The following is a 19,656-nucleotide window of genomic DNA, read 5'->3' as shown; positions in this document are numbered from 1 at the left end:
CATCTGGTCCTGGTGATTTATTACTGTATAATTTATCCATTTGTTTCAGAACCTCCTCTACTGACATCTCAAGCTAGGAGTTTTCAGGTGTGGGAATCTCCCTCAGATACTCTGCTGTGAAGATCAATGCAAAGAATTCATTTAGCTTCTCCTCAATGGCCTTGTCTTCCTTGAGTGCTCCTTTATTGCTTCAATAGTCCAGTGGTCCCACTGATCATTTGGCAGACTTACCGCTTCTGATTTACTTAAAATATTTGTTGTTAGTTTTTTTAGTGTATTCTGCTAGTTTCTCTTCAAATTCTTTTTTGGCCTTCATAATTATACTTTTACACTTGATTTGCCAGAATTTATGCTCTTTTCTTTTTTTCTTGATTAGGATTTGACTTCCAGTTTTTTTTAAATGTTTTCTTATCTCTTTTATTCTGTTGGTTAGCCATGGTAGCATTTTTTTTTTGGTCCTACTGGTTTTTTTGTTTTGTTTTGTTTGTTTGTTTTTTAATTTGGGCATCATATAGTTTGACCCTGTAATTTGATGGTTTTTTAAAAAATTAAATGCAGCTTGCAGGCATTTCACTCTTGTGACTGTTCCTTTTCATTTCTATTCACCTAACTACCTCATTTTTGTGTAGTTCAATTTTTTGAAGTTAAATGCTACTGTAATGGATTTCTTTGGTATTCCCCCCACCCCTCAAGGATGTTAAATTTAATTACATTATGGTCTCTATTACCAAGCAGTGCAGCTATATTCACCTCTTGGATCAGATCTTGTATGTCACTTAGAACTAAATCAGGAATTGCATCTCCCCTTGTCGGTTCCAGACCTAGCTGTTCAAAGAAGCAGTCATTCATAGTGTCTAGAAACGTTATCTCTGCATCCAATCCTGAGATGACACATTCCCAATCAATATGAGTATAGTTGAAAGATGAGATGAGACACAGTAAAAGGACCAAATAGCCTGTAGAGATAGCCATCTCATGTTGACAGCATTCATGTTTTTTTGTCAATTTCACACCAGACCACAGGATTCTAATCAACAGCAGTGACACTGACTGTCATTTTATTTTCATTCTTCTACTTGGGGAACTATGAGCAGCAGTAGAGACATCTTAGCTGTTTGTCTGCAGACTTACGGCAGGTCTACACTACAGCTTAAGTCAATGTAACTTACATCATTCAGAGATGTGAAAAAGTGCGTTTCCCCCCCGAGCGATGCAAGTTTGGCACAGTCCACACTGGCGCTATGTCGGTGGGAGGCGCTCTCTTGCCGACATAGCTTCCACTTCTCACCGAGGTGGAGTAATTATGACAATAGGAGAGCGGTCTCTCATCGGCATAGTGAGTCTTCACCAGACGCCCTACAGCGGCGCAGCTGCATTGGTGCAACTGCGCTGATGTAGCACCGTAGTATAGATTTGGCCTTAGGAAAACAATGCTACAGGAGTTCAGTGCACATTTGAAAAACTTCTCTCTGAAACCCTAAGAGTTTTTTTTTTTAATAAAAAAATCAGCTTTGAAAAGAAACAGGCCTGGTCTACACTGGGGGTGGGGGGGGGGAGGGGATCGATCTAAGATACGCAACTTCAGCTATGTATCTTAGATCAACTTAGAATCACTTACTTCGCGTCCTCGCAGCGCAGGATCGATGGCCGCCACTCCCCCGTCGACTCCGCTTCCGCCTCTTGCCATGGTGGAGTTCCGGAGTCGACGGCAGAGCGATCAGGGATCTATTTGAAGGCTATTTTATGGGTTTACTTTGTGTAGATTATATTCTTTATCACCTGGCTTCTGAATTACTGTATTAGTGACATAGTTTAGGAGGCAGCAAATACTCAGCGCTTGTCTACATGGACACATCAAGGAAAATTAATCCAAAATAACTGGTGTGAATAATAATAAAGGTGTGAATGTGAAATGGATTGGTTAAAACACATTAAATCCCTGTGTGAACACCCTCATTCAGAATTCAAGTGTCTTTAATTCAGTTTAGTTTATTTCACTTGCAAAGTGAATTAAACTAAACTGAATTAAGACCACTTTAATTCTGAATAACAGTGTGCACACAGAGATTTAATGCTATTTAACTAATCCAATTCACATTAACACCTTTAGTTAATTTGGATTAATTTTGCTGGATGTCTCTATACACACAAGACATAAGGGTATTTAAATACCCGTAGGTATTTTACTACTTGTAGAAATTTGTATAGACTTCCAAAAATCACGGAGGATTAATTAATCATGGAGGATTAATTCTACCATTTAAGATCATTTTATATCATACAAAAATACTTTTTCTCTACTTTACTCTGAATTAATACTAGACAAATGCATGCATACAAAAAAAAAAGATAGCCATACGGTACTATAAATAACTTTAAAGGAAAATTAATCTTTTAGTGGATGTACAGGTAATATGCTGAATTTAAATCCTAGAATGTAAACACAGCCTGAAAAATTCCAACATCACAACCCTCAGCCAGCAACAGAAATATTCAGTAGCAAAGCAAACAACACAAAAAGAAAAGTAAAGGGAAACAAAAAAAAAATACTGAGGTAAACCTATGGGTGCCACTGATGTATTATTAGACATGTTATACCTCAATATTTGAGTATTCTTGGTATTTCCTTTAGCAAGTATAGGGAAGTAAAAAATGACTGCTGTAGATACTAAGGTGAAATACTCAAATGAAAAATTGCATTTTTTTAAGGGTAGCCCCTGTATTCTTATTCCTATCTTTTGCAATAACTGCAATGTGTGAGTTATTTAGAGGTGCAGTATGAAATAATGAATGTTTGAATAATCCAGCCTAGAGATCACAAAGGTATCGAGTCTCCATTATCTAGAAGAGATTTCTTCTCACTCCCACCAATTCATACCTTCCTTTTTATAGTAGAAAGTTTTTGCCTGGGCCTATAATGCCAATCAGTTAATAACACAGTGAACAGTAAATTTATTTATTCTACTACAAGGCAGATCCTTTGACAGCGAATCCCTGAATCCTCAATAGTCACCTACAGAGTGGAAGGCCTCAGACCTACAATTACTTACATAAATGCTCAATTTTAAGCACAAGTCAACAGTTTTAAAGGGACTGCTCATGTGTTTAAAGTTTAGCATGTGCCTAAGTGTTTGCAGGATCGGGGCCTAAGTAATAAGGCAGAGTGCTTTTTGAAGTTACTGTTTATTTTAAAGGATTAGAAGCCACCATATATATAGCACAAAAATGTTAAAGATTCTATCAAACTTTCAGTCAACAAGAATTTGCAAAAGGAAAACTTAATATACATGATAAAATACTTGTTACAATTCAATGGGAGGGAAAAGCAAGAAAATAAAAGTTGCAAAATATAATTCTATATACAGTGGATTAATAATAAGTATTAGAAATATGACAAATAAATCACAGTAGATTTACCAATTTAGGTGTCAGTTCTGTGCCAACTGAATTTAATGGGCATTTTGACAGGAGTAGGTCATGCATTCCTGCAGTGATATTCAGGGGAATGACACTGGCATGGGACAAGGCAGAAGACTCCATCAGATATACTTCATGTTGCTCAAATCCTCCCCGCTGTGAGGAAGTACTGGGGTGCTGCAAAAAAACCAGGAGGTGTAGCCTCCCAACCCCATAGTTTTCTTCTAAACAGATACTGAGGGTCCCCCACTTCCATGGAGGGGCTGCCCCTATGCATTGCTGCTGCTGCACCATGGCATAGTCCTTCTGAGGCTGTGCTATAGCTGCCATGGAGAGGGGGTTCCTAGCAAGGCTTAATGCTCTTGAAGCAGCATTAATTCACAATCAGATTTCTGCATGGAAATCCACAGTCTTGGCAGGGGCTGATGTCATGGAGCTTAACTGAACGTAAAGAGCTTCAGTGAGATGCTTCAGTAAGATCCCATAGAGGCAGAAATAATGTTTCCCACCCCCACCCTCACCCTCACCCTCATACTTCCCAGGAGAGATTTTCTGACCATTAGCTTGTCCAGTCACAGAAGTCTAGGGGTGATATGGACCTTAGTTTTTGATCATTTATATATCACAGTTGTTTTTGTTCTCCTAGATACATTTTTATATATCTAATTTAAAAAGCAACATGCTGAGTCTATCATCATCTGATTCACCTTGTTTAGTTCTTACATTAATTGAGAGACTTAATACTGCACTCCTTAGCAAGTACTAATAGCAAAGCATGTTGGGGGGGCGGGGGGGGGGTTTGTTTTTAGTTTTAGTCATATTAGATTTAATAATTATATTTGTCACACTTTGCTCGTTTTCCAAGCCTATACTGAAAGCAGAAGTGAATTAGTTCTCTGGAATAAGTTACTTAACAGAGGAATTCTAATACTCATTTACTTGCTTTTTCAAGTAGCTTAATCTGCCAGTTACAGGATACAAGGACATTATTCAATACAACAGGATTCTTTTTTTCCTTTTATTTGTTCCGTGCTACAGAATTTCAGGTGTTGCTTAATGGTTATTGATATGAATAAACTAATTATAGATTAGGGTTCACATTCAATGACCTTCCAAAAACACCTACACTAATCAGAAGAAGCACCTCTTTTTTAGTTTATTTATCATACATTATGTTGTTAGAGGGGTAGGCATGTAAAGATGATCTGCTAAGTGGGTTTGAGGTTTTGTTTTGGGTTTTGTAATTGGGCTTATGCCCTATCTTGCTCCTTTAAGACATATGGAGAAGGCCTAGAAGGTTGTGGAGGAAAGTATTTCCCCCCCTCCCTAATTGTTTATTATCTTAGGCTAGGTCCACACTACCCGCCTGATTCGGCGGGTAGAGATCGATCTTCTGGGATCGATTTATCGCGTCTCATCTGGACGCGATAAATCAATCCCAGAAGTGCTCCCCCGTCGACTGCGGAACTCCTGCTCGCCGAGAGGAGGAAGCACTGTCGACAGGGGAGCTTGCCTGTGCCGCGTGGACCCGCAGTAAGTAAACTTAGTTCGATCTAGGAAACGTCGACTTCAGCTACGGTATTCTCGTAGCTGAAGTTGCGTTTCCTAGATCGATCCCCGCCCCAGTGTGGACCAAGCCTTAGAAGTATTGGGGGTGTCCAGAAAGTTTGGGTTTTGTGGAGGATCTGTTGGAGAGCTCAGAACATTTGTACTGCAAGGGATGGGAACTGAAGAGAGGGGAATGTTGAACCTTTAACAAATACATCTTTTCTCCAATGGGTTGGAGTTGTAATTTATTGGAATTGAACAGGTGTTAACAAAAAACAAAGTTTTAAACAGTTTGACTAAAACACCCTTTCCCTCTCCATAACTCTGCTTTTGGTGACTTTACTCTTCTGATACCATAATTGCACTAGTTTTCCAGTCACCACAGAATTTTTCATGATAGAAAAAATAGAATGTTCAATATCTAAACAAGGAGGCAAAAAGAAAAGAAATATTTGAGACCTTCTTTCTACAGTATTAAGAGCAAAAGAGGGCACAAGCTCATTTTTTTCATGTTGCAGATAGAAATACATTTATGTAGAATCTGAGCCTGCAAACCCTTACTTATGCAGGTATTTCACATGAGCTATCCCACTGACAGGAATGAGAATACTTGTATATGAAAGGGTTCTCAGGATCTGACTCAAATATAAAGAAAAACAAATTTAAAAAAAAAAACTTACCTGGTCCCAGGGACACATGATACCTCCAAAACACATGAAGAGATATCCCATGGCAACAAGACACACCCACACCACCAAAGAGAAAATACGGAGTAGCTTCTTAAACACAGATTCTATGCAGACAAGGATAAATATGGCAAAGAAGATTGCTAGGGCTGTTGGAACGGTTATTAAAAATGCCACATGATCGTCAATTTCCTGGAAAGAGAGAGAAGTGAAAAGGAAGTTAAAACTTAAAGCACTTGGGCTCACAATTAAAATATGTCTTCCTCAAAAATATTTGATTAAACGATTATTTGTTCTAAATTGATAGCCCAATGAGTCTGAATCTTACAAAGGCATGATGCTGAATACACAGAAATATTTTTTTCACTTTTAATATCGCATTTGGGGCTATTTACATAATACAAAAACTATTAACTATACTATTGCAATGTGCATCCTATGATAAATGGAGGAAATGATTATTACAAAGTAGAATCAGGAAGATTATTATACACACTGAAGTGGGACTTAGCCATTTAAACTGTTTAGGCTTGCAATGCTGAGCGGAGCAATGCCTAAATACCTTTAAAAATTTGGGCTTAACTCCTTCTTACCTAGTCCAGAATAGCAGCAAAGAATGTATGGGTAAAATAGGAATGTATTATTCACACTTCTCTGGAGGTTTTGTTGTATTGAAAGCTATATCAATTACTTAACTAAATGTTTCATATGCATAGACTGAGTTTAGTTTCTTAAGCCATCTTACTGGAAATTTAGTAGTTAATGGAATCCCAGAACTTGGCAAAATCAGTTACATGTGAATCAGGTTTCAATCATATCCAGTCTACAATGAGATTTATTTAAACTAAGCAATACTTAAAATTATTTGCCGAACCAAAAATAAGTAATCAGTTGTTACTACATGACTTTATAACTTTCAAGACAAATCACTTTAACATTATACTAAAATAAAATTAAGAATTGTTTTATACCATTGTATTAGCTCCACAGTACTTATGGTTAGAGGCACTAGCACTGTAAAGACCTGATCCTGCAATCCTTATACACACAGTTACTCACTTATGCAAGCAGTCCAGACTGCAATGGGATCAGTAGCGTGAGCAAGAGCTGCAGAGTCAGGCCCCAAGACCCTATTTTTCAAGAGCTTAAACCTTCCAGAAAATTACCCTTTAGGCTGAAATTTCTCATATTTGTTTCTCAGCCCAAAGGTGAATTCTTCTGGATAATATGAAAAATTCCATTTGGTTGATTTTAAGATGTGCAAGTATGTTTCTTATTCTTTAATTTTGCTGATGCTTTTTTCTGCTCTGATAACTTAAAACTGGCTTTATTTTTAAACTTTAGAACTTGGCATGTCATATAATAGTTCTCAATGGGATGTGCACATTTTCTTTTGTTTGAACAAAAATTGTCTGACTAACAATGAAGTTAGATAAGATTGAAAACATGTTCTGGAGGTGCAGTACATTCTCATTCCCTTTCCCCCACAAAGGCCTGGTCTACACTAACCCCCCCACTTCGGACTAAGGTACGCAAATTCAGCTACGTTAATAACGTAGCTGAATTCGAAGTACCTTAGTCCGAAGTTACCGCGGTCCAGACGCGGCAGGAAGGCTCCCCCGTCGATGCTGCGTACTCCGCTCGCCGAGCTGGAGTACCAGCGTCGACGGCGAGCACTTCCGGGATCGATCCGGGGCACTTCCGGGATCGATCCAGGATCGATTTATCGCGTCTTAACCAGACGCGATAAATCGAACTCAGAAAACCGATTGCTTACATCCGGACCCCGATGTAAGTGAAGACGTACCCTTAGTGATTCAAGAAAACACTGAATATCTGCAGAGATATTCTTAACATCTTCCCAAAGTCTCTGGCAAGTCCTTCCCTTCCCCCTCTGCCCAAAATCACCTTTTTTTGTTTGTAGTATGTGGTCATCATTGCATATATAATTCACATTTCTAGCACGCAGATGCTTTGCATCTCTTAATGTACAGTATCCTGGAAACCATTAGGGTAGTGAAGAATGAGGACCCCACACTTTCGGGATCCCAACATACTCCTTTTTAAAACACTGGGATGGTTTATGACACTTCTCTTACCCACCTTTAAAGTTAGCACGTTCAAAATATACACTTTTTTGACTGTGACTAAAGACATGTAAATGTAGCAGCAGTTTTCACTCTCACCTTTTTGTTTCTACTTTTCCTTTCTGCTCTTTGAGATGACCCATGCTCCTGTGCCCATTAAAGTCAATAGCAAATCTCTGACTTCAGTGGGATCAGAAGTGGGATTGTAATGTGCAGAAACTCACTTTTCTCCTGTTTTTAATTTTTTTCCCTTTTAATTTAAAAAGGTATCTCAAAAAATTGTGATTTCAATATTAGCAATCAGAACTTAAACAGAAAGAACTAATATCAGGAAATTTCAAGTTATGATTCTTATATCACACCATGCAACTTTGGCACATAAACACATACACTTTTATGCATATGTTTACCTTTAAGTACCTGAGTAGTGATTTTGAAGACAGAGAAGACTACTGCTTAAAGTTAAGCATGTGTATACATATTTGCAGCAGTAGGATCAAATATGAACACAAATGTAATCACACATACTAAATGCCGAAATATTACATATGGGTAATGTAGTAGAGTTACAATTGCTGAACTCTATCTTTGAATCTCCTGAATGTTGTGCATCTGAATTCCTGATCTTAATGATGTATTACTATACCTCACTGCATTTATTTTTTACTGTCTTAACCAAAGGGAGGTTAGACAAAGCCATACAAAAAGGAATTTCAGCTGAGTTTTTCACTTCTGCACTTCTACTCTGGGATTGCATGGATCTGAGCCCAGAACACTGTGTTATATTCTAAAGGGTCTAGTTTCCCTAGATTACTACATGCTAACATTATGTTGCATGTTTTGTATCTCATAGAAAGTGATGTTGCTAGCATTAAAGATGAACAGACTGCTACTGAATAAAACTAACACTGAAGAGAAACAGGGACTTAAAAGATTGCTGAGGCTAAAGTTCAATGATGAGAACAATACTGAAAATATCTGTTTTCATTATTTCAGTATATTCAATCATTTGTTTATAGATTATTGGGAAACCAGGCATCCCTAGCAATTCAAAATTCCACCCATTTCCCTCTTTTCAACAGCCAATGAAAATCGATCCAATGCACTAACTATGCCCCTAGACAGACTGTGTCCAAATAGGGAGAACAAGAAGCCTTAGAACATAATGGGACAGATCTTCAGTTTATGTAAATGAAAACATCATTGATTTCAAAGAAGCTACACCAATTTACACCACATTAGGATCTGGCTCATGTTTTTAATATCCAAAACCTTTCAAATATCGCTTATGCTTGTGTAAGTATATGTCAGAGTCAAAGAAGTTCAAAACAATGAAACAGTTTAGAAAACACACACACAAATCACTAAATTGGGATTTTTTCTAAAAAAAAAAAAAAAAAAACCCTTAGGTATTTCACAACTCTGCATGTAGAAATAAATGTTAATGTAGTGTCAGCCAGGGTGGAGGATTTGGCCCATAATTTTAATTTGGAACCAGCTTTTAACCATAATATTTTCTTATATTGCTTCATAGAAACTAAGGATGATCAGTGACATAAATTCAAATGCTGAACATTTAAAACTGGCAAAACACTGATAAGAAAGTTACAAATATTAACATGAGCAGTAGGCTAAAATCAGCAGACAAGTGCAAAGAGACGAAACCTTGAAAACCTAAACGTTACATTTCCTTAGCCCTTTTCCAAAAAGTAAAGAAAATATTTTTGTCTTTTCTATCATTGGTCTCAGAGATTAAAGTACACTGAAGGTAATGGAATTAAACTGACAGCATGGTGCCTTCCAACATAATGGCTTAGCCTACAGTATATGGTTCTTCTTTGATCAGCTCTTTATCTTTCTAAACGTTTTCTCCCTTGCTGTCTTTTAATTACTGAACAAATTAAATGTCTACCACTGTTCTGGACAGAATTCTGAGCTTTTATGCAATATGCAATAATCCTGTTATCTCAGGTGGAAACTGAAGAATCACTCTCTGGGGTCTTTTCAAGAAGCTACAGCTTTTGTCATCCTTTACGCAATTATTTCTTTGTCCAAATAAATGGCATGACCTCAGTTTAGATTTTAAACAACAGAACTACTGTACATCACTGAACTCTTTTATGATAAATCATACATTTTAATGAAGTGTCTCTATAAAATAATGGAAGTTTAATATTTTCAATTTTAGCAAATAATATGTTTCCATTGGCTACTTTAATCCTTTGGTACTTTATGGTTTATTCTGTACTGCTAATGTAATTTGCCTCCAGCCTATGTGTAGCAGACTACTGCTGCGGTCTCAATCGTTTTATCAATCTTGTGCACACTCAAGCTGAACTAACTTGAATAGCTTATTATGTCCATAGCTGAATATTATGAAATGTTTTCTAAATTTAAATGTAAAAGCAAAAGGAGAATTTTGAAATGCTTCTTCAAACAAAATAGCAAAGTACATTAGTCTTCACATACTTATTGTTAAAAGTGTGGCTCTATTCTGAAAAGTAACTGTAACAAAAATAGGCCTTTAGGGTTCAAGGGTTATCATCCCTCAATGATTCAATTATTTTTGTAACAAATGTGACCAGTTTAAAAGTTAAAAAGGTATTTTTTTCTAACTTCCAGCCAAGCAAATTTAGCTTGGGATGTGGAAGCCAAACTGGATTATTTCCCATCATGCATCATCATCACCAGTAATAAAAGGGTCTTCAGGACAAATTATGCCCTCAGTGGGACTCTTGCCACCCATGGAATGGCAAAGGTGTAAATTATTTGGAATCTAGTAAACAACTACGTGCATGATGCACAAATTGGAACAGAACACTAAGCTCACTTAATCTTAGCACTCTTGGCTCTGCAGAGTTGAAAGTAGTGACAAGGAGAAAAATATATTTTTGTCACTAAAGTGAGCTGGATATAACTCTGAATACTCAGAGGGAACAGATCTACTGAATAAGATGCCATTTTCCCATATTCACTTTTCAGAGTGTGATAAATTATTATTTAATATTGGTTAAATTCCAAAGATAGAAGGTTTTCCAGAAAATACATGACTGCATTAAAATACACCCTATTTTTAAAATTACATAATCATTTTTATAGCATTTTGTTTTCCATCTAAAGAACAGAGTCAAATTCAGCTCCAGTGCAACTCTTTTGGATTAAACAGAGACAAGCCACTGATAGTTTCGATGTTGGAGGAATGTGGTTTGACCCTATGTTATACAAGATTCAGGATGACAGGGTGATTTCTGTAAACTGTTTTTATGCCTGACTCTATCACACATATACCACTATAAAGCAGAAGTAACCCCCTGGGAGTCAATGTAGTTACACCACCAAAAAAATGGTGTAGGTGATCTGAATCACGCCCTATGTGCTGGTGTAAGTGATCCTTGCTTAATGACGGCTTTGGCAATCCCCAGACACCCAGCCTGAGCTGTTCTGACTCCAACTATAAATCCATTCTTCCTGCTTTTTATTTTTTCATTCTATAAATGTCACATGTTTTTGGCAGCTTGCAGTATCTGGAATTCTTCTTCATTGATTTGCATCACTTGACTTTGTTAATGGTATATGAAATAAAATCTGTCAGTGCATATTAATAATTCATCTTTTTGGTTCTAATGGACTGGATAGGGTTCGGGGGATTGGAAATTGAATGCACTTATATGCCACCATTTGAAATCCAGCCCAGCATGGCAGTAACCAACAGTTGCTCCCATCTGAAAATGTTTAATATGGGAAATGAGTTAGTGGTCTCAGTCCAACTCCTAGTAGACTGGTGTCCACATCAGAAAACCTTTACAATTGCTGCTGGGTGGCACTCACAGAAGAGAAGCCAAGGACTAGATGGCCAGTAACAATTAACTATATTTTCACCCCTTGAAGTGTTCCCTCTAAAAAAGAGGTTAAGGCACATTAGCAGAGAAGTGCATGAAAGCAAGTACTCTACCTATCCTTTTGTTAAATAAGATTTTCAAATAAATTCATCTGATGTTTAATGTATTTGAAATCCAAATACTCAGATACATGTAAATACAAGTTTGAAGTATACTTACTGAAGTATATTGTTTCAATTTTAAGTGTTTTAAACAATAACGAATTTAGTGCAAAAAAGCTAAATTAATGCAACATTCTTATGAAGTTAAAATATCAATGATAGTCACAAGAGTCAAAGTTATGGTTTTCAGAGCAACAGCACTGGGTATACACATCAAAGGTCAAATATATGCTTTTTTATATCCATGCAGCCCAACTGAAGTCAGGACCATGAACTGATGAATATCCAAGTCTTGAACCATTAAATAACGTAATGATAACTTTGCACTTTGACTCCAACTTTCAAATCAGCTAAAAAGTAGTTGTCGCCTATAATTTTGTTCCTGATATAGAACCAAATGCAGTCCCTAAGCAAGCAAAATTCTTGATGACTTCAGGAACTGTTTTACTTGTTAAGGATCACAAAATTTGAGACGGAGAGTACATAACAAATTTAATATGAGAGAGAGGAAAATGGTACTTATTTATTTTTATTATTTTTTAATGACCCTTACTATTGCTGGATAATTATTTTAAAACTTTACATTTTTCAAGCATTGATCCAGAAACTTGAGAAATCAGTATAACTAAATAACATTCAAATCATTTAACACAGAACAGTGACTACGGAATAGTGTTTCAAATGTGTCATAAGTAACTACAAATCCATATGAAAAGTTATAGAATGCAGTTATTCTTATCACAGAAAAGATTCTTAAAGTTCATCCCCTAAAGACACATTCTGCCCTCTTTCATGCCTGTGAATCAAACTGATTTAAAATCAAAGGGATTTTTACAGACCCAGATTTTGCCTCTGTAATAATGGAGCACCAGCATCTGATTTTTTTTTTTCTTATTTAAAGAAAAACTAAGCCAAATTCTGGTAGCTGGAATATGAGCAAAATTCAGCCACACAACTATAGACAGTGCACAGGATACTCTACTATTTAAAATAGATGTGACCAATCTAACGGGTGAGTGGATTCCACTGTTACTTCACATGGTTACTTCTACCATATTGTAGTTAATAAAACAGCCATCCAAATATATATGCTCTTTAAATAGTAATTTTAAGGTTAAACATTTACATATATGTAGCATCTCACTTCCAAAAGTGACCCCAACAAAATCTTCATTTAGTTATATAAGGAACAGAATGTCACAACTGTAGATATTTCAGACACACTCCTTCACAATTCTACATTTCAATGACCTTCAAGCCCAAAATTAACCAATTCTTTTTTATTCCTACAAATTGGGATTATAACGCATATATGGCCAGAATTATTCAGTGTATTGCTGGCAATAGTAAGTAGTTTGTATACTAACAAGGAGGGGGGAAATGGGTTCCTCTTGCTCCTTATATATAGAACAAGGAAGCAACAAGAGAGTAAGTAGCTACTGAAAATAACACTGACATCTGGCACTGCTTTCTTATTACTGGAAGGCTCTTAGGGATCTGGGAATAAGGAATTTGCTCTCCATCTTTTCAAGCAGCTGCCAAAGATGGAAGCCTGACCTGTTTCCCCAGTGTTTGATTTATTATATATTTTATGTCAGGTGCAGAGAAGCAAAAGGAGCTACATGATAGAAGGACATTTAAAAGGCTGACACAGAGCAGGAAAGAAAATGTACAGTATCATTTAGAGCTTCTAGCTCTGACTGTTCATCTACCACTATCCCAGGAATTGTATATTTAATATATAAGAGGTTCTAAACTTTAGTTTCAAAGGTCAAAAACACAGTATTCTTATGATATAGAACACAATCTCCAAAGAAACCATTTAAATAAAAACCAGTGTACTGCATAGTTAACAGAATTAGATTTCAAATAGCAATTTGAAATTCAAACCACCTTCTTTAATATAATTCTTTTGAAGCTTCTATGAATTTTTCATCTTATAACTGGTATTGTGACAGGTCAAAGTAAATGACTAAGTGTAACATTTCCCTGTAAGGCTGGCCATATTTTGGAAATAGTTGAGAATGTATTATCAAAAAAGAAAGATGAAGTCTGAGACATACATGAAATATATCAGAAATCAATTAGGCATGGCAATCTATTTTAACAAAATAAATACAAATACTAAATAAAAGCAAAAAAGGTAGTTGTCTTACGACCGTCAGACTCAAATTTTCTTAGGGAAAGCCTGAAATATAAAAATACTTAATAATTTATGTTCTTCCTTTTACCTAACAGATGCCTGATTCTAGAGTTCATTTCTCAAATTGGAAGTAAAAATAAGAAAATGAATCAAATTACGTTGTAAAATGTCAAACTGGAATTTGTTTTCACAATGCACTTAAGATTCTTTCAAAATAATCTTAACTGCATAATAAGAAACCCAAAGGTGTGACTGTTAAAGATTTTCTTTAACTTCAAAACATGGTACATAACTGTTTAGAAATAGTATTGCGTTGGACTGAAAGATGACTTCATTTCTACTCTGTTACTGTCTGACCTAATTAAATATTGCACACAAAACCACCACATACTGTATGTGCAAAATAAAGTCAGAGCTGGTAGTATTCCAGAATGGCTTTTCCAGATCAGATATGAATAATTTTATATATAATTGCGCAGACCCTTCATCTTGCTATGATTATGGTCCTATATCTAGGCAAGGAGGATGTAAATTCTAAATCAGATATAAGAGAAACAGATTTAAGCCTTCAAAAAATTCCTTGGCTATGAATAAATCCAGGCAAGATTATTCTAATATGACATTTTTAGGTGGAAATCTAGGCAATGATCCAAAGAATTTTGTCCAATATCCAGTGGCTGCAGTCTCCAATGGCAAACTTTCACTCCATCTTGAAAATGAAATCACTTCCATCTCACAGCTGAAAACTTCAAAGAAGAATCCTTTCTCTCTCCTCACTCACTCTTTTCATTGTCAACCACCGGAAAATGAAACATTGGAAAAAAGTTCTAAAAGCAGTTTTTTTCTCTGTGGTATGTCTGGAATTCCAATGACAGACTGAACTATAAAATTCAGAGTGTTTCTGAGGTTGTAACTCTTTGCAAGACTTTGCCAACTCATACAGCTCTGTTTCCATAACTCTCAATAGTCTTTCAGTTTAGACCTGCTGTTACACCACTATTGCAAATGATTTACTTCAGAAATAGAGTTATGAAACTGAGCATGTACAGCCTGTTATAACAAGTTGTGAATTACACTGAATCAGAGAAATGAATGCTGGTTTTTATTTTAAAAATGTGAATTTTAGTGCTAATGATTGTGAGGTCCTGGTGGCACTGCCTTGACCCAAACAACCTGTAGGCAGGTACTCTGCAACCTTAGCTATGCAAATACATCTCAATGTTCGCATCCAACATGGACACCTGCTTCTCCAGTCCTGGGTCTCTTGAGCACTGATTGTTAAGCACATTGAACTGTGCAAAAACGTCTTTAACTAACTAGAATGAGATCATCAATTTAATCTGTGGTTTGAACACAGGGTTCCTGAAGTGAAACACTAGTGCACTAGCCTGCAGTACCACTAGCCACTTCTGCTGCTACTAGTTTTATGTTCCTGTTGTTTTGCATCTATCCTCCATTTAACAGACTGGGAACCTTACCTTAAAACAAACAACAAACATCAGACTTCATTGTGTTTCTTTACCTAGTCTGAGCCCCCTCAAAACACTTTGCTCCAGTTGTCAAGAGAGAAGTCTTCAGGTGTCATGAATGCTGGTGTTTGCGCCTAGTAGGTAAGGAAAAAAGTGCCTACAGGGTTCACCAATTGTTTAAATATGCAATATCCTTCTTGAGCTTGTAACAGAAGAGATACAAATCTGTTCAACTTCATCCTCACTTGGAGGCTATTAACTACAGCCAATAAATGTTATTAGACCATTCCGACAAAACATACAAACTGAAAACCAGAATGTCCCATTCTTTTATTTAAAATCTGAAAGCACTATCGCTCAGTATACACTGTGACAACCTGAACATTAAATGTGGAAAGATGCCATAAGGAATAGGAATTTTACTGCCCTCTACAGCTTTTCCTCTCTGTTCAATTCAAGGGTACAAATCCACAGATTTTTGAAGGAAATCAAGAGCTGGTAAGATTGAGATCTGCTGTTGTGACATTTTTTTTCCCAACTCCTGGAAGCTCTGCAGTTAGCATGCAGGAAGGGTAGCGAGCACAAGAAACTTTCATTCTCCTAAAAATTAAAGGCTTCACTCTGCAGCAGAATCTCTGTCTAGAAACTGGGTCAGTCTCTGAAAACGTTGTGACTACGAAGAAGAGAAAAAGGCTCCACTGCCTTTCTTCAATGCCATAAAATGGATTGTTTTAAAATGCTGCTGGGGACTAAAGGTTTTTGCAGATTTAAATCCTGCTACTAAAAAAAGGTCAATACGGCTAATCTGAAACAGAGCCAATAAATTAAGCGAATTAAACTCGATGTGTTGTCGATGCAGCTTTAGATCCATTAAATAGGAGCCCAAACTTCTAACTGCCGCTGCTCTAACTCGTTTTAAGACTACAACAAGAAGCAGCGAAGTTTGCGGCGGAGGAAGGGCTGTGGGTGACCAATGGAGCCCCGTACCCCTGCCTACCGAGCTGCTGGACCACGCCACCCCTGGACAACGCAACTTTCTTTAGCACCGCGTCTGCCGCCTTCGCTGCACCCCCAGCCTGCTCTGCAGAGCGGAACGCGGCCACCAAATTAGATAACAAGGACCCGCAGGGAGCCAGGGCAATGGGAGGGGAGGGGGCTCGCGGGGCAGCGGTGGGGAAGGAGAAGGCCAGGAGCGGGAGCAGGTCGCTTACCAGCCCCGAAGCGAAGAAGACGGCGAGCAGCGCCAGGCAGGCGCCCATCACGATGAGCAGCAGGAAGACGAGGAGCGGGTGCTGCTGGCTCATGCAGTAGTAGGACTCGTAAAGCCAGTCCCGGGAGCGGGGCTGCTCGCTGCTCACCCCGCAGCCCCCGTCGGCCGCCTGCTCTGCCCGCTCCAGCAAATAGCGGCGCCGCCTCATCATCGCTTCTTGCCACATCCGAGCGGCCCAGTGCCCCGCGCAGGTGGCCGGCGCGGCCGCTCACCCCGGCTGAAGCAGGTTCCCCTCAGCGCCGCTGCGGCGGGCGGGCGGGCTCAGGAGCGGGGCGCAGCCTTGCGCTGGCCAGCGAGAGGAGCAGCATGGTGCGCCGGCCGCCTCTTGGCTCGCAGCTCCGTGTGGCTCAGCAGCAGCAGGCACCACCCCCTGTGCACATGCCCTGCCCGGCTCCGCCTGAGCAGGGGTGGCGGAGCAGCTCCTCCTCGCGGAGGGGCGGTGCCCGCAGCAAGCGTCCGGGGTAGCCCCGAGGTTGGCTGTGCGCTCCCGCCCCTCGTCCACCAACCCAAACACAGCCAGGGGATGCTCCTCTCCCGCCGCCCCAGCTCCGGGGCAGGGTTTCCCGTCTTCGGGCGGCACCGGCAGGCTCCCCAAAGGACTAGCGCATCTGCTCTCCCGCAGCTGCTTCGCCTCCGTCCCGGAACGCTCGCCCTTTGCTGTCTGTCTGGGGCGTGTGTGAGAGACTCGCTTGAGCTGCCCTCCCCTCCTCTCTCTGCATACATTGCCAGCCTGGAGGGCTCTCCACACCGCACTGCAAGGGGCAAAGGGGAGAGAGGAGGCTGGGGACAGTTAAAACATGGGCTCAGGCCAGGGTTATATGTAGAGATAGTTGGCAAATGTATGAATGAGTTCAGGCTCCCACTAGTCCTAACCCTCAGTTGTGGGGATTGTGCGTCCCCGAGGGTACATAATTAGCATCCTTGGGAGAGAAGGCAGAACAGATTCACTTCAGTCGTGTTTGAATTTGTTCTTCCCATAAAATATAAATGTGAAAGGCGGAAGAGAGCTGCGGGGAAGAGGAGATGCTGAAGACGAAAGAGACAAAGCAAGTCATTGAAAGCCGTGCCACAGTGTTTGGCAAAGTGCAGCGTTCATCAGAAAGATTTGCCGCCGCCCCCCTCAAGTGTCTCCACTCCCGCAAGAAGGGAAGGAGAGTTGTATCCTTTGGACTCTTTCAAGTTGTGACACTTGTAACAAGAAAATTTTAAATTGACTAACTGCTGCGCTGCAAAATCTCTCAGGCTCAGCACAAGAGGGAGATACTTTAAAAATTGCCTTAAAACGATTCCTAAATGGGGGGGGGGGAGAGATTTGTTTCACTGAATTCCTTTTCTGGAGATTGAATCGTCTCTTTTAAATCATGCCTTCATTTTTATCATAATAAGAATTTAATTAGAGAAATGAAGTCACTGACATTTTATCTTTGTAATTTAACCGTCTTTCTTTTGTTGGAAGTCTTGGCTAATCCTAACAAAATAGGAAATTGAATCATAATAATTTTAGTTGTGCATCTCAATTAATGCTTCTGTCATACACATGATCTTCGGAAAACAGATCGCATGACTTTTAAATCAGTTTTAAAATAGATTAAAATTAAAAATAAGAAGAGCAACCATCATGGAAAAGCTCGTTATTAGTCTTGGATGAAAGGTACAAACACGACTACAAAGGTACAAACACAGACCTTGAAAACTGTAAGGACTACTTGACAGACTGATTTACTATGTTTCAACATACTTATGATTGGTGTCACTTCCAGGGCCTACCATATATGCAGTACATATAAGAACATCAAGGAAAGGGAAGACATGGAGGTACTAACTCCCGTTTCCCCACCCCCCACCCCCCCCAATTCGAGCTCTGTCCACATGTATAAATGTAAAAAGCAAGAGAGGGTCCTGTGGGACCTTTAAGACTAACAGAAGTATTGGAGCATAAGCTTTCGTGGGTGAATGCCCACTTCATCAGAGCCTGAGAGATTTTGCAGTGCAGCAGTTAGTCAATTTAAAATTTTCTTGTTACAATGTATACATGTATAAATGTGTGCATTTTCCTGAATACATTTAGACCGTCCTCTGTTATCTTCTGCAGAAGGACGTGGACAATAACAGAAACCCCTTGAGACAGCAGAGACAACTGTTATATAAGGTCCAACATAATACTACAGTAGAAGGCCGTGGCATACAGAGTAAAAATCTGATACCTGCCTATTCATGCAATTCATGCCTATTTATGCAATAATATTGTACGGCAATAATATTGAAGGGCACCAGAATTCGAGGTAATAAAGTTGACTCGTAATCAGCTACTCCCTGAGCTAAAAGAGCAGCAGCTCAAGTTGCAGTGAACACTTTGACAGATTAACTTTATTACACTCTAATAGCAAATGTCAGTAACACACATGCCACTTGGTGCACAGGGTAATCTGTTGCTGATACAGAATTTGCCCTAAAATATTTCTTCATAATGTATTTATTGTAGTAGTTATGTGATTCAGCTAGCATCTGGAGTACAGTAGGAGCTCTATAAAGGATGGCGGTCCCTGTACATGTATATAGAATCACTGTCACCATCCAATATAGTTTATGTGGCTCTGATATATTTTAACATATTTGTAAGGGCTAGATCGTGTCCATCTGATTGGAGGAAAGGGCAGGAGGGATGATGCTGGTTTGCATATGCTCTCCCCCAAATGATTCTGATTAATTTTAGTGGGGTTTTCACTACTCTCTACCATGCCACACTTAATCCGAGGAGAAAATATGGCCCCAGGGTACATTCCACAAAACAATTTTACTATTATGGCAATGGGGTCACTTGTTTGCTAGTTTGCTCCAGAGCGATTTGAATGATTGGACCAGCTAGTTCCTCATTATACTAATTTCATGCAATTGTGCAGACTTAATTGACTATCTTGTGCATATTCATTATGATGCATTCATGATCACAAGTTGTTTTTCCACAGGACCCCTACCTCATTCAGTACAGAGGATGGAGCTACTCTGGAGCTGAATGAGGGTTATGTAGTGAAGGAG

At 38.8% G+C, this 19,656-nt stretch overlaps 1 protein-coding gene across 1 annotated transcript in view; it reads right to left on the bottom strand.

Moving 5' to 3' along the window:
- Positions 1-16,926, bottom strand: part of ADCY2 (adenylate cyclase 2) — a 480,497-nt gene extending 463,571 nt beyond the window's left edge. Inside the window, exons 1-2 of the mRNA XM_026659125.1 lie at positions 16,562-16,926; positions 5,646-5,843 (exon numbers count right to left, since the gene is read on the bottom strand). Coding sequence (XP_026514910.1) covers positions 5,646-5,843; positions 16,562-16,786 — 423 coding nt within the window. The 5' untranslated portion in view covers positions 16,787-16,926. The remainder of the gene's footprint in view (positions 1-5,645; positions 5,844-16,561) is intronic.
- Between the last annotated feature and the right edge of the window lie 2,730 nt (positions 16,927-19,656).

The sequence above is a fragment of the Terrapene carolina genome, unplaced genomic scaffold, assembly GCF_002925995.2.
Source record: "Terrapene carolina triunguis isolate 2854851 unplaced genomic scaffold, T_m_triunguis-2.0 Scaffold580, whole genome shotgun sequence".
In the NCBI taxonomy this organism is placed as follows: domain Eukaryota; kingdom Metazoa; phylum Chordata; order Testudines; family Emydidae; genus Terrapene; species Terrapene triunguis.
The sequence above is the reverse complement of the archived record's forward strand: the minus strand, read 5'-3'. Positions and strand labels throughout refer to the sequence as shown.